The sequence below is a fragment of the Cibotium barometz genome, chromosome 37 (genome assembly GCF_041138505.1).
Source record: "Cibotium barometz isolate CiBa-2024 chromosome 37, ASM4113850v1, whole genome shotgun sequence".
In the NCBI taxonomy this organism is placed as follows: Eukaryota; Viridiplantae; Streptophyta; class Polypodiopsida; order Cyatheales; family Cibotiaceae; genus Cibotium; species Cibotium barometz.
In genome coordinates, this window is record NC_141082.1 from 37,718,425 (window position 1) to 37,734,598 (window position 16,174).

A 16,174-nucleotide genomic window follows, 5' to 3' on the forward strand; every position below is an offset into this window, starting at 1 on the left:
CCATACCAATGCATATGGATACAGTATTGCAAACAAGTGGTTGTTGATATAGACTTACAATCCACACTACCCTCTCAAGTGTCCATGTTCCCTACCATCTGCTCTCTATTGTTCCACCAACACATGGTAGCAACAATCTGTAAGACAGCACGTAGGACAAGAGAACACTACACAAGGTATGTGATCTCATAATCCGGTTCCTCCCTCCTGCTACTTGCTTCCATACTTAAGCATAAAAGCTTACCAATAGCAAGTAGAGTCTATGACAGCGGAAGTCTTCACGATGGAAGTCCTTGGAGTGTTGAGATCTTCGATTTGTCACCTTTCTTCGTGACAAAAGTCTTCAAGAGGATGAAGGGAGCCTTGGGAAAGCTTCCCCTATGGTTCAACTTGAGAAAGGAGGGCTGAAATTAGGGTTTTCAGCAAAAAGACCATAAATTACAGCAATAAAGAGAGCTGTTTTGCTTAACTTCAGTCATTGGGAGTGTGTAGGAGAGTGATTAGCATCCAGAAACACTCTTGGAAGCAAGCTTGAGAAACACCTTAGCAAGCTTAGAAATGGAGTTGGGAAGGAGAAAGTGCAGAAAATGCAGCCCAACAGCACTCATGAAGGAGGCGCCAATCTCTAGAGAGAGGAGGAGTGAGGTGGTGAGTTGTCCAATGTAGGTGGCAGGCAGGTGCTTTGTGGAGCAAGCTGGCTGGTTACTCCCTTTGTACAAAGGGGATAAGGTCTGGGTGGTGGACATTGGGTTATGTCCACCTCGAGACATCAGTGTGTGTGAACACTGAGCTGGTCATAATTTATAAGTGAGTTTTGGTTGCCCAAAACTTAATGAAGTGTGTACACACTCACTTATAAATTAGTGCTAACTCCTAAGGCTAGATTTATGACCAATACTTACCACCTGTCACATGCCACATAACCATGTCAGCAGACAGTTTCACACGCACGGTTCGCGGGCGGAACTACACATTGCTCAAGCAAGCATGAAAACAGCATGCAATTTCAATTGCAAGCAAGCACATAAAGATGCTATGCAATGCAGCATTGGTATGGACAATCCCCGTTCATGAGACTATACCAAAATAGACGTGCTCCAGGCAAGTACACCAGATACCAGACCCAATGGAACACCAATCCACCAAGCATTTCCGAGCATGTACACGGAGGCACAAGTCCCAACGGAAAGCCGATTCCACAGTATCACATGAGTGGCATAAATCCCCGGCATATACAACTGCCATGGACACCAATCCAATGTACATACATGATAAGAAAGCACGCGTGGACCAATTGGGTGGCCAAATGGTGACACGCACTGTAGCTGAGAGAGAGCTCTCGGCCATACTCATTAGCCCCATGCTTGATATTTTGGAGAGTGGTATACCATCTATTGGGGGCTGATGCTCCTCTCATGTTCCATTCCATGATGAGTTTCCATGGACATTTTTGTATCACCCCAATGAGATAGCTATGTTATGTTTTTGTTTTATTTTCCATTCCATGATGAGAATGCCATGGACATTATTGTATCACTTTGGTCTCATAGGCCTATTGAGTCTTTAGTAGATGTTTAATCTCTCTCTCTGTAGACAGAAGACTCGTTCAGAGCATAGAGGACGGGGCTCAGGAGGAGTGGCAATATTGTTTAGAGAGGAGCTGCAGCCACTGATACATATAGTCCGCAGAGATGAGCAAGCTAGGTACACGTGGGTTAGACTGAGGGCAGAAACGGACAGATATCTCTACATTGCTATATGCTATTTTGCTCCGAGTACATCAGTGTATGCATCGCCTAGAGGGCAGTCTCCCTTTTTTATTTTTATTTTGGATGATGACATTTGGGAGTTCTCCAGGGATGGTGACATCATTCTCCTGGGGGACTTCAATGCCAAGACCGCCCATAACCAGACAGTATTTTATGATACCTCAGAGGAGATGTTGAGGGAGCTTGATGTTAGGGATATGGGCCTATCTAGACTCTCACAGGATGAGGAACACACTGAGTATGGGCGGTATTTGATAGACATGGGGACTGCACATGTATTGGCCTACAGAGATTCCCGGCAGCGGGCGGTTTCACTTGCTTTCCACATCGGCATGGTGCTAATACAGTGGACTATGTTATGGCTCAGCCCAGTCTCATTCCCTCTTTTCAGGATTTTATGGTAGGCACTAGGCCGGTTGGAGTAGCAGTGGATCATGCTATCTTGTCCTTCACTCTCACATTTCAGTTCAGCACAGCTCCATTGAGACAGGTCTCCACACACACTCGTTATACCTTTACGAGGGAGACTGACACCGTGTACACGGATGAGATATATAGACGCTTATGTGCCGAGGAGCCGGGACGGCCATTAGATGAGCTCACTCAAATATTGATAGAGACGCTTCATGCTGCAGCATCAGAGGCATATCCCCATAGTCAGCCTACATGGAGACGATCTGGGAACATGCCCCAGAACAGCTGGTATGATGAGGAGTGCAAAGAGATGAGGATTAGATTACAGAGAGAGGTGCTCATGGGTGTTACCACTCACAGACAGTCACAGATTACCTTCCAGCGCCTAGTGCGACGGACGAAGAGGGCTTATCTTGCTTAGTTAGAGAGGGATTTGTATCAGTTATTTATGAGTCAGGACTCAGGCGAGGCATGGAGACTATTCCATGAGCATTCACCATCACCAGCCATTACCTCCACAGAGATTTGGGGTGAGTATGCAACATCCCTGTACACAGCACCAGGACAACCACCCCTGCCAGACCCATCGGAGCCATGCCCAGAGACATATGCTGAGATGGTAAGGAAAGCTATTGACAGGATGAGGACTAGGAGAGCATATGATCATGATGGTTTGGTAGCAGAGCACTTTATTCATGCCAGAGATACGCTTGCAGAGCTTATTGCTATGATGTTTAACCGCGCCATGTGTGAGGGTTTTCCTGAGACTTGGAATATGTCCACGATTGTGCCTATCTTCGAGTCAGGGGATCCCATGCTTCCTGGGAATTATCGTACCATCATGATTGGTCACACATTGGCTAGATTATATGCATCTATTCTTGAGTAGGAGTTGAATAGATGGGCAGAGAGAGAGGGCATACGTGCATCAAGGCAGGCAGGGTTCAGGAGAGGTTTCTCCACTCTTGACCATATCTTGACACTCAGAGCTATTATTGAGGAGGGCAGATCATATGACAGGAGGATTTATTGTTGCTTTGTGGATTTCCGCAAAGCTTTTGACACAGTACCGAGAGTCAGACTGATGCGCAGACTACAGGAGATGGGAGTGCCCGCAGAGCTGATTTGGGGAATCATGGCTTTATACAGGATAGTTGTGAGGCAAGTACGTACTACTCAAGGTATATCTGAGATGGTTCACTCCACTATTGGGGTGAAACAGGGCTGCCCCCTTTCTTCCACCTTATTTGGGATGTACGTGGATGAGGTTTCGGACTATGTAGAGCAGGAGGGTGACAGAAGAGCACAGCTAGCAGGGACATGGATTCCGCTGTTATTGTATGCTGATGATATTGTGTTGATCTCAGATTCTCCAGAGGGGATGCAGCGTCATTTGGATGCATTGCACACATTTGTCAGGACAGTGGATTGTCTGTTAACCTTGGTAAAACCAAGGTGATGGTGTTTAACACCACAGCACAGTGGGTTAGGAGGTCAGCACCCACCTTTACATATGGTCAGGAGACAGTGGAGTATACAGATGCATATACTTACCTTGGTGTGGTTTTTAGTGGCCCACTATTTTCCTTGTGAGGAGAGCAGCGGAGACCAGATTGACCAGAGCTTATGCAACATTGGGGAGACTAGAGAGGATGTGTTCGCAGGTTCAGTTTCAGGAACCTTGAACAAAGCTCTGGCTCTTTGACACTTTGGTCACTTCGGCCATGCTGTATGGAGTGGAGATATCTGATATGGGGACCCTCACTGGATCACCACAGCCGAGCTAGTAGCACTGATGGATGGAGATGTATGGAGAGGCCCTTGGTTTCTATGATTTCCCGGATGATTAGGGCCAAGGCCTTCGTACCACATGATATTATCCGTGCAGAGATGGCTGCTCCCCCATTGGTAGTAGAGGCACTCACTCGATCAGTCTCCTTTATACATAGCACTTGGGCTTTCCCTAGAGACAGATATGCTCGCTTAGCCCTGGAGTCTTCATGACAGTTGGCATCATAGGGAGACGGATCATGTTGGTATGCACAGATGACAACTTGGTACCAACTGCATGGCTTTAGTATGGAGAGGCTACCTCCATTTCAGTACTCCCTGGATGCACCCTCCCTCTCTCTCACGAGCAGAGATTACCAGACTTATTAGGCAGGACTTGGGACACTAGGAGGACATGGATATAGCCGACACACGAGCTTGGTACGAAGATGGCTTTCTATAGAGATCATCTTCTCCAGCTCACGAAGGATGGGTTTGTGATTAGACCCAACTACATGGATACCCATCTTTCTTATGGGGTACGGTGTGCTATTGGTCAGATGCGCACATCCTCACACCAGCTAGAGATTGAGACTGGCAGATTCAGAGGAGTACCAACTGAGGCCAGGATTTGTCAGTTGTGCCAGATGGAGCCAGAGATAGAGTTACATTACATATGTCACTGTCCAGTATATTATGAGATACGAGGCCGTTTTCATTGCCTGTTCAGAGAGGGTTTCGGACCACTTTCCAGAGTCATGAGATACCAGGATCAGAGATGCCTCGGATTATACTTGCTGGAGCTGCGTAGACATAGAGAGGGTCTCTTGAGAGGGAGGGGATCAGAGAGGGAGAGACACCTACAGAGGCAGATTACAGACTTCTTTCGACCAGAGATTGAGCAGTCAGGCCAGCAGGCATTGTAGCTAGCCCCAGAGTATAGCCGCACCAGAGGTACACTGATTGATCGGGCTATAGAGCTGGGGTGGTCCAGGCGCCCCAAGATGAGAGGCCCATCTCGACACCGGCGAAGACTACAACAGAGGATCAGGACCATACTACCACGGCATGGGAGACGTCCAGTCAGAGTACTCACCATGGAGGACATTAAGGATATCCGCCATCGACCGATGAGAGACATCTTTGGATAGTGATGTATATGATGCTTACCTTTGTTGCTGGAGTTTTCCTCCCCAGATGTTATCCATTAGGAGCTCCTAGTACCTTACTTTTCCTCATAGTTGTTGTTTCAGTTTCAGTTAGTTGTTTAGTTGTTTTAGCTTTTCTTACACAGACATTGTATCAGATCCACCAATTGTTGTAACCTTTTTGGTCTCATAGGTCATTTTGGCCTTTTGAAGACGTTAATATATCATTTCATTTCTCTCTCTCTCTCTCTCTCTCTCTCTCTCTCTCTCTCTCTGTACGGGCGGAACCTATGTACCAAGCTAGGACTAAAGGAGGATGAGCCGCTCCCATTCACTAGAGTATGGAGGACAACCCCAAAGGACTCCACCAAAGGCAAGGCCTTAGTGCTACAGTTCCCGGACGAGGAGAGTAGGATGAGCTTTATGAGAAGACGGGCTATCTTGAGGAGCTTGCCAGGGGACCCCATCTACTTCGATGATGATCTCACATGGATGCAACTGGAGCACAGAAGATTATGCATGCCGAAGATCAAGGCGGCACGCAAAGAAGGGAAGAAGGCACATTATAGGGATGGTCACATCTACATTGATGGGAAGAGGGTCGAATAGCACCATCTGGCCTATGAGACACGGAGGAAACAACATGAAGACAAAGAGATACACATAGCAATCTGGAACTGTAATGGAGTCCTATGGACACATCCAGGGAGACTTGAGGAGGTGATGGAGGGCCGGGATATCATCTTGATGACAGAGACACATGAGAGCCCGGAGAGGGGTTTACCACGGGTTGAGGGTTATCAGTGGGAGTCAGCTCACCGATAGGGGATGAGACAGGCCACCTCCCGAGGTTCAGGAGGTATTGAAGTGCTTTTCAGGCATGGGTTACATGAGCATGTTCGAGTCGTAGCACGAGACTCGGAGGCGAGATACATGTGGATTAGCTTACGTCTCTCGGAGACCAGATGGATTTATATCGCCCTTTACTACTTTCCTCCGAAGGGGTCGCGGTTTGCCACCACCGAGGAGCCGGCTGGAGGAGAGGCTAGTGAGTCTCCATACTCTGTCTTATCTGAGGAGATCTTACACTATTCGACACTGGGAGAAGTCTTCTTGATGGGGGACTTCAATGCACGGACTCAGAGCAGACAGTGCGAGATCTATGACTTTGAGGATCCCTTGAGACTAGAGCCGCTAGCTACAGAGGATACAGGGACCACTCGGATCTCCGCTGATGGAGGAGCTGACAGCACTGGATATGGGCAACATTTGCTGGAGCTTGGGGCCCGACACCATCTCGTTATTTATAACGGGATGACTCACTGGCCAGATTCAGGTGGGTTGACTTGCTTTCCAGTGGGAGGCGGCAGTAGTACAGTGGATTATGTGATGGGATCCCGGGAGGCAGCAGATATGGTGTCTCACTTCACCGTACCACCATGCCCCATTGGGGCGGATCATTCATACCTATCCCTCACTTTCACAAATATAATCCACAATATCCATATGGAAAGAGTGCTAAACGTGTGCACATAAAGCCAACTCCACACTTCCAAGATAAATTTTGTGAATTCATAAATCCTTAGACCAAGCTGTCTATTGCTCATGCTCTTGCTTCATAGGATCTAAAGTGGCTGGCCATGCTTAATAGCAATGATGGTAAGTGTGGTCTCCACTTGAGATCTTTTCTCTTCCTTATTGATAGAAGGAAGCCTCCGCTTCCAAGGAAGTCTATGCTCTGATACCAATGAAACTCGCGGCGGTGCCCGGGGGACTAGGGCCTTTGACACACTTGTTGATACCATCAATGCATATTAAAACATTTAAACATGGCCACAGCCTTAACACATATCCATCATTACTTTGCATAAAACATAAAAGCTGGACAAAACATCCACAAATGCTGAAAATGGAGCTTGCACGTGTGACACCGCATAGAGGCCGGAATGGGCCGACCCCCCCCCCCCCCCTTGGAGTATTTTATTACCCAAGGAGAATAATATCATGTACAAGCTTTGAGGGCCTTACTCTCCCCACGAGAGATGCCGGATTATCCATATACAAATGCCATAACACAGCCCAACACGAGGCAACCAAGCCGGAAACATAGGCTGTAGAAATGCCGAGCCAACAATATAATCCATATACCTCCGTGTGGGTACTGATTCTTCCCCAAAAACCACGGGTCTTCATGCAATAGAAAGGGTACAGTAAGTACAACTCTCCATTCAGCAGGTACAATGGCTGGTACAGTAAGTACAGTGGCTGGTACAGCCGGTACGGTGGCTGGTACGGCAGGTACAACAAGTACAAATGCTGATACAACACATACAATGGCTAGAAATCATAATAAATGATTGAATACCCTTGCCTTCAGTATTTCTTCGCGATGGAAGCCTCCAAAACAGTCCCCAACAGCCGGTATTCTTCATGGGCAGCCTTCAAGAGAGAGAGAAAGAGAGTAGCCATCATTAGGGCAGCTTGTAACGGTGGTAGAGGCTAGTGTGCAGCAAGAGAGCCTTTATTAATGAAGAGAGAGGGCTCCAATTTATAGATTTGGGCCTCCCATGAGCTAAAATGGCAAGAGAAGGTTACGATGACAAGTGGAGAGCCACACAATAGCTGAAGTGACAAGTGTGAGGCCACTTGTCTCACTTTGATCCCTTTTTCTAACAAGTGTCAGGCCACTTGTCTCACTTTGGTCCACTTTCTTGCCACATGTCCCAATCTAAGAGATGGGTCCTTCCATAATCTTTACCTCTAAAAATATCCCAACTGGTAGACATTCTGTCATAGGCACTTTGCCAACTCTTGGTATCTGCTCAATTCCACATGTAATGACGCGAACAGAATTTCCATCGGAGTCGGGCCAAAAATAGCAACTCTCCTAAATTTTAGGAGTGTGGTCCTTTGTATTCTAGGATAATCCCCCATTCCCAAAGCTTGTACTTTCCAAATATTTAAGCATCCTGGAGTCCACCAGACCCCTTTCAGACTGGGAAATGTCCAGGCTGGTGACACAAGGCCTCCATACCACATGATATTATCCGTGCAAAGATGGCTGCCCCGCCATTGGTAGTAGAGGCACTCACTCGATCAGTCTCCTTTATACATAGCACTTGGGCTCTCCCTAGAGACAGATATGCTCGCTTGGCCCTAGAGTCTTCACGACAGTTGGCATCACAGGGAGACGGATCATGTTGGTATGCACAGATGACAGCTTGGTTCCAGTTGCATGGCTTTCGTATGGACAGGCTACCTCCATTTCAGTACTCCCTGGATGCACCCTCCCTCTCTCACACACGGGCAGAGATTACCAAACTTATCAGGCAGGACTTGATTCAGCTGGACACTAGGAGGACATGGATACAACCGACACAGGAGCTTGGTACGAAGATGGCTTTCTATAGAGATCATCTTCTCCAGCTCACGCAGGATGGGTTTGTGATTAGACCCAGCTACATGGATACTCATCTTTCTCATGGGGTACGGTGTGCTATTGGTCAGATGCGCACATCCTCACACCAGCTAGAGATTGAGACTGGCAGATTCAGAGGAGTACCAGCTGAGGCCAGGATTTGTCAGCTGTGCCAGATGGAGCCAGAGACAGAGTTACATTACATATGTCACTGTCCAGTATATTATGAGATACGAGGCCATTTTCACTACAGGTTTAGAGAGGGTTTCGGACCACTTTCCAGAGTCATGAGATACCAGGATCAGAGATGCCTCGGATTATACTTGCTGGAGCTGCGTAGACATAGAGAGGGTCTCTTGAGAGGGAGGGGATCAGAGAGGGACAGACTTCTTTCGACCAGAGATTGAGCAGTCAGGCTAGCAGGCATTGCAGCTAGCCCCAGAGTATAGCCGCACTAGAGGTACACTGATTGATCGGGCTATAGAGCTGGGGCGGTCCAGGCGCCCCAAGATGAGAGGCCCATCTCGACACCGGCGGAGACTACAACAGAGGATCAGGACCATACTAGCACGGCATGGGAGACGTCCAGTCAGAGTACTCACCATGGAGGACATTGAGGATATCTGCCATCGACCGATGAGAGACATCTTTGGATAGTGATGTGTATGATGCTTACCTTTGTTGCTGGAGTTTTCCTCCCAGATGTTATCCATTAGGAGCTCCTAGTACCGTACTTTTCCTCATAGTTGTTTCAGTTTCAGTTAGTTGTTTAGTTGTTTTTAGCTTTTCTTACACAGACATTGTATTAGATCCACCAATTGTTGTAACCTTTTTGGTCTCATAGGTCATTTTGGCCTTCCGAAGACGTTAATATATCATTTCATTTCTCCAGTATGACCAGGACTCCCCATTCATCGGGCTCTCAGGATGATAGGAACCGGGTGATCAGATATGATTTATTGGGACTATATATATAGGAAACCTGGATCACAACACATGAGCCACTCTCACACAAACGGCAGTACTGCATGGATACTTTCATGAGGCTTACAGAGGATGGTTTCATTCTGAGGGCCAGATATCTTGACATACACATGCCATGCAGATCGCAGTGGGCCAGTTGCGGCTGTAATCGCACCGCCCAAGAATAGAGACAGGGAGAGCCATGCAAATACCTCGTGAGGAGAGGATATGCACTATGTGCCAACAGGAGGTCGAGTCAAAGAAGCAATTCATATGCAGATGCACCCTATATATTATGAGATTTGAGGGAGATTCCACTGTCTCTTGAGAGAGGGGTTTGGACCCTTATCTAGGATCATGGATTACCTAGATCAGCAGTACCTGGGCCTCTTCCTACTAGAGCTTTACCGTCACAGAACTCGCTGATTGGGGAATGAGACCCCATGGGAGACACCCACCCTGGCCCAGGCGACCATCACTCAATTCTTTCGACCATAAGAGGATGCCCCACCAGCTATGGATGACATACCCACCACCTCATTGAGCCACAGATTTTGAGTGCCAAACCCCCCGCCAGACCCCACTCTGGCGTGACTCTAGACCGGGCCATGGCACTACAACAAGCCCGATGCTCCAGACTCCCTGGACCTCGCTAGCAACACAGACATCAGCCCCAGCTTGAGGAGATCTTGGAGAGGCACAGAGCCACCTTCCCACGCCCAGCGGATCTGTAGAGCCTTCTACAGGCTAACCCCATGCTTGATATCCTTGACAGCCCCCTCCCCTACCGGGGGGTTAGCTCCATAGGTTGTATGATGATGGTCCCACTTTGTATCATATGGCTCAGATTTGACATTCTCAGCTCATAGCTCTATTCTTTGTTTTCTTTTGTACCATGATGAGATTACATGGACACCATTGTATCACGTTTGGTCTCATAGACCCACTGGGTCTTTTGAGGACGTTTAATATAACTTTCTTTCTTTCTTTCTCTCACACACACACACATACCAGGTCTTGATCCAAACTCTTGATATGGATGGCATATCATAAATATCATGAGTTAACTCACAGAGTCAGAGGTGGCCTGTTGCTTGGGGATAATGAGAGCTGTCACATAAAATGTAGCATTCTTCTGAATACATAAAAAGCCCAAATATTGTGAGGCGTAGAGCTTCAAAAAACATTAACAACTCTGCAAACAATGTCCTATCATGACCCACCCACCCACACCCCTCCCCCCCCCCCCCCCAAAAAAAAAAAAAAGTTAAGAAATCCTTTCAAAACATTGTGCTGGCACTCACAAGGGAGCCTGCAAGTACCCCACAAGTCTCAAGGTTCTTATTGGTGTTCTCCCTGGCAAGCTTCAAGAACTCATCCATCATCTTTGCTGACTGCATTACAATCCCAGCATCAAATAGAAGAGAATGAAGACATGTTCAAGACATACCACAGCAACCATGAAGACATCATCTTTGCTGACTGCATTACAATCCCAGCATCAAATAGAAGACAATAAAGACATGTTCAAGACATACCACAGTAACCATCAGTCTTTGTTGACAACCAAGAGAAGCTAAGGAAGGTTGAAGCACTTACAATGTATAGTTGCTTTGGTCCTTCCCCCCTTTGCTTCAACTCGTCTCTCCCCGTTGATATAGGCCCTGGGAATGGGTCAGCAACTGTCCAAGGCGGCATATGATTTACTGACACGGAAGGCTCCGCTGGTTGTAAAATGCTTGGTGCATTTTGGACAAGTGCAGCCACAGGCAGAGGAGATGGTTGCCTTATCAAGGTCAGCTGAGAAGCAATGTCATCCTCCCTTGCATCTGTCTCCCTCGGAAATGGATCAAAATCCAATGTGGTTACCGAACTTAGAGCCTCCACAACAGTAACACATTTGTTTTGATTTTGGTTCAAGCTTCATTCATACACAAGCATGCAACTGTAATGAGATACAAGAGACCCAAAAATAAGGCGTGTTAATGACAACATGTAAAAAGCCAAAAACATACAAAGAAGCATGTCAAACCTTGGGATTTCAATTGGTGATGCATCAATATAGCTAGGATACTGAACCTGCAGTAGAGAACGCTACCCAGTCAAGCAATTGTGTCCACAATAACATCAGCGTTTAAACACCCTCCACAGGAAGAGGTTTTCATACCTTGGCTTGTGAGACAGGCACATCCCAATGAGCTCGAAGGCCGTTTTGGCCCAAGAATGAGTGTCTTGATAAAGTCTCAAACTTTGGAGGGGGTAAGCTAAGTGACCTGCACTCACACGTCCCCAAAAAAAAGTGCTCCATCTCAAAATCTTCTTCCAAGTTGGCTTTTAAAAGCTTTGAATGCATAGCAACTGTTGGAGACAACATATGTTCTCCCACCATTTATCATTGTACGGGTTCCAAAGTCAAAGGGCAAGCATGTAGCCAAAGTGTGTAACTGGGTGAGAACACTGACTTATGTGTAAGTGTGCTTATGTGTGAGAGCCCACCCTTAGGTGGATAAGATAGTGTGTGTGTGTAGTAAGCAGTGATGTCAATGGCCATGCCATGTGTCATTCATCTAGTATGTGTGATTTGAAGCAAAACATAAGGTCTTGCACCTACAAAAAGGGATTGTACTTGGTGTTGGATACATCAAGCAATTCTATTTTTAGTTGTGCATATCATTGTCTCTCTCTCTACACACGCACAACACAGCCATGGATATCTTTGAGCCTCCATAACCCTGCACATAGACTGCAGTAGGACCTTTGATCCTTCAATTGGTGTCAGAGCTGGCCGCCGTCATCGCCTCAACTATTGCTGCGCAACACACGCGTGCTGGCCCTCTGTGCTGCTGAACTGCTACCGCCAATCATTTGAGCTGCCTGCCATAGCCACTTGCTGCGCTACCTTGCACAGGGTCTCCACAACACCAGCACCCTCCAACACTATGCCTTCTCTGCTGTGCACTCAGGTAGTCTAACCCTATTGCCGACTACCATCAGTAAACGTCAGTTCTAGCGCCGCCCTGCCACCTGGCCGTCCTCGAGTCTATAGGTCATCTTCACTTCGCTTGTGCCGCCCACATTCATCAACATCACCAGATTGTAGCGAAAGCTAACGTTGATAGTGAAGTGGATACCCCTTCCCGGTGCTGCAAGGCACACTCCTGTACGACGATACACTGGCACAGCCTCGTCGGCTGCCGTAGGTGGCAATCTGTCACAGTCACCATCACCTTGCTCACAAGCAATGCCCCGTAGCCTTACACAGAACATAATAAATCAATTTTCTCGCCTTCATCGACATGTGCTTTGTCAATGAAATCATCATCACCGGTATGTGAACCCCAAGCATTCATGGCTTCAAAACGTCAGCGCAAGAGGCAGCTCTCACCATCACCATCAAGGGGGGGGAATCTACCTCAAAATTTTACGTGTTCTCTGCCGGGGAAGTCCCCAAAAAATGAGATAAAATAACCCTATGTGAGTTTCCCCATGTTAAAATAATTGTGCTCCAATATCGCATTGCACACCTACCCTTAGGTGGATAAGATATTAGTGTGTGTAGTAAGCAGTGATGTCAATGGCCATGCCATGTATCATTCATCTAGTATGTGTGATTGAGTCAAAAGATAAGGTCATGCACCTACATAAAGTAATTGTACTTGGTGGAATTGGATACATCAATCAATTCTATTTTAGTCGTGCATATTATTGTCTCTCTCTCTCTCTCTCTCTCTCTCTCTCTCTCTCTCTCTCTCTCTTATCACTTTCGTTCTCTCTCTACATGCGCACAGCGCAGCCATGCATATCTTTGAGTCTCCATAACCCTGCACGTAGACTGCAATAGGACCTCCGATCCTTCAGCAACTACATGGGATGTTTTCGCAGCTAGTAGAGAAGACCAGAAATAAGTACAAGGGGATGACCTCCAAAGTCATTAGTTTAAGTGCATCTTCACTAGCCTTGGCATACTCTACCCAGAAAATGTGACTGACCATGCACTCTTGTGAAGATCAGGCAAGCACATGGCCAGAATAAGAGCAGACACAACAAGGTGGTGAGTTGGGCAAGGGAAAATAAGTAGACTGAAAGTAGGCAATAGGAAGAAGCATGTTGCCAGCCGGCCAGCAAGTATATGTCTAAGGCCCAAATGTGGAACTATGTGCGTTTGTTAACAGCCCACTAGCAGCATCCCGGCCTCCGTTGAAGACATTCAGCCACATGACAGAATTCTGGCATTCAACCTGCTTACAAGAGCAAGGCTTTGTTGTATGGTGCTTCACTTACTTGTCTAGTCTTATGCATCATAATTAAGATTACTCCTTGTATAAATTCTCTATCTGAATGATGACTCTGCACATGCAGTATCAGTATCTTGAAACTTGGTATCAAACCTAAGTTAAAGCACTAGTGCTTAGGAAGGTGTAAAAGGTAGTGGCTCAAAACGTCTGATTATTTGATTAAATTCACATAATTATCTCCGTAAGCGAAGTGCTAGCCAAGAGTGTACAATAGGTCACATGACTCTGGTTTGATGTCTTCATTCTCAGCCACATCTTGTACTTGAATTTTAGTTGCATTACTTCTTTCTTGTACATATTACAAAGCAATAGTTCAAGCCTCTTGTGTGTGTTGTATGTGTGATTCTACCGCGCTCTTCTTTATATTTTTGGAAAACACCCTAGCACATAGGCACAAGTGTTCTACAGTTGGTATTCGAGCCTAGGGAACTTGCAAAATTTTTTCCTTTTCTAGCACTCGTGTGCGTTGACTGCTTGGCTAGAGTAGAGCACTTGGGAAGAGTGAATATGTGGGTTATCTCTATTACACCTTGGTTAATTGGCGTATATTGTGCTTCTCTCTATTACACCTTGGTTAATTGGCGTATATTGTGCTTCCATGCCCCACCAAAACCTTACCTCATTGCGTAGGGCTGAAATCCCTCACCCGGTCCTTGATCACTTGATGGTTGTCATGGATTCACTCACTAGTTTGCTTCTCACCATGAAGGCATCCATGAAATGGATGCTATATCTGCCCATCTTAACAGGATAGAGTCAGCACCTTAAGCACCTAGTATTCCAGATCTGGAATCTTGTCACGGAAGCATCAAAATACAAGTTGTTGATATGCCCCCCCCCACCCCCAAAAAAAAAAGATTTGATTTTTTTTAAGTGACATGGCAATGGTGATGTGGCACTGACACGTGACAAGAAAGCAACGCAACGTCACCTTACAGGCTTGGAATGATGTGATTAGCTTTTGGGAAGCAAAAGATTAAAAGCTTTTTTAAAAAAAAGAGGAGCCTTTATTATTAAAAAGATGCTTTTTGCTGCCCCGCTGCCCTTCAGCTGCCCCCGCCAGCCCCCCTTTTGCTGCCCCGCCTCCCCCTTTGCTGCCCACCCCCTGCCTTCTTCAGTCCCCGCCTGCCCCTCTGCTGCCCCCACCTGCCCCTTTGCCCTTGCTTCCCCAACTGCTCCCCGCCTTTGCCCCCCTTCCTCTACTCCCGTTTTCCCAGCAGCTATTTTATTTGGATTCAAGTCGGCCGTCCACTTTTCTTGATTGGTCTTATGGCTTTTTCTGCCGTAGCCAATCTCTCATCACCCCCACTAGCCGGGAGAATCATCAATTTTTCACAAGACGAGCTCACCTCTCTTCAGCACGACGTTGACCTTGAGGTCTAGACTACCCTTGTTGCGAGAGTTTATGGTTCCCACCCCTCTCGTTCACAAGCCTGTGAATGGCTTCTAGCAACTCTCCCTTTGGAGCTGATTGTGCACTTTCAGGATACTCGTTTACTTGGTCGAGGCTTCTTCAAGGTGGACTTTCATTCTTCAGGAGCTACTTCTCAGGCTTTGGCTAGCAGCCTCTTTCCTCTTGGTCCTAGGAAGATTTTCTTCTTTCAATACCGGGTAGGCTTTGATCCAGTGGTGGAGGATCAGCGCCTTACCATGGTCTCACTACGGTTCCCTGCTCTTCCTCGGTCCTATTGAAAGCTTTTAGGTTCCATAGGGGCATCCTTTGGCCAAGTTCTAGAGGTACCAATCCTGTCATGTGCACAGTGGGTATCTACCGTGTGCTATACGCATGCAAGACTAGTTTCGAGGCTTGGGGAAGCTTGGAACTAGGCAGGCTGATTGACGAGCTGAGTTAGGGAAATACTAACGGGCGGGCACCCAAGTATGGACGGGCGGGCACCCAAGTGTGGACGCCCGATGACCAGCCAAGAGCCTATAAAAGGGTGGCCAAGGTTAGTTATTGGAATATAGAGAGTCTCGCGAGTTTGTGAGAGCTCTATGGTCTTGGATCCTGGATCTAGTGCAGACGTGCACCTGCTTTATGCAGCCGAGGCCGGCAGCAATCTCGAGGCCCGCGAGGGCAGCTTTGTGGCGATATGGGACGTCGCGAGGAGGAGATTGGTCGGTACAGCTCGTGGCTCGATGGGGACAGCCAAGACTGTGGGCTTGCCCACGGCTGTCATGGTTGGGAGGTGAGTCAGGCCTGCACCCCCTTGCGTGTTTGTTTGTTCGTTTGTTTGCAGGATTCGAGTTTCGAACCAAGATCGATCACGAGGGGATCCGTGGGGATTTGACAGTGGTATCAGAGCATACCTCGTGAACGAGCAAGTCGGTAGGTAGAGAAGAAGAGGTCGAAGAACGGTATGTGTTAAAAAGCTTGCTGTTTTTTCTGTGCGTACT

General features: G+C 47.2%; 1 protein-coding gene across 4 annotated transcripts in view; it reads right to left on the bottom strand.

The window, feature by feature from the left end:
• The window catches only part of LOC147617249 (AMSH-like ubiquitin thioesterase 3), a 91,483-nt gene that overhangs the window by 29,867 nt on the left and 45,442 nt on the right, over positions 1 to 16,174 (bottom strand). For 2 of the 4 annotated variants that reach the window (XM_086776880.1, XM_086776882.1), the window contains exons 6-10: positions 11,650 to 11,755; positions 11,515 to 11,561; positions 11,082 to 11,403; positions 10,787 to 10,876; positions 10,555 to 10,617 (exon numbers count right to left, since the gene is read on the bottom strand). In XM_086776880.1, the coding sequence (XP_086633006.1) occupies positions 10,555 to 10,617; positions 10,787 to 10,876; positions 11,082 to 11,403; positions 11,515 to 11,561; positions 11,650 to 11,755 (628 nt within the window). The remainder of the gene's footprint in view (positions 1 to 10,554; positions 10,618 to 10,786; positions 10,877 to 11,081; positions 11,404 to 11,514; positions 11,562 to 11,649; positions 11,756 to 16,174) is intronic. The other 2 variants (XM_086776881.1, XM_086776883.1) reach the window with 2 other exon arrangements.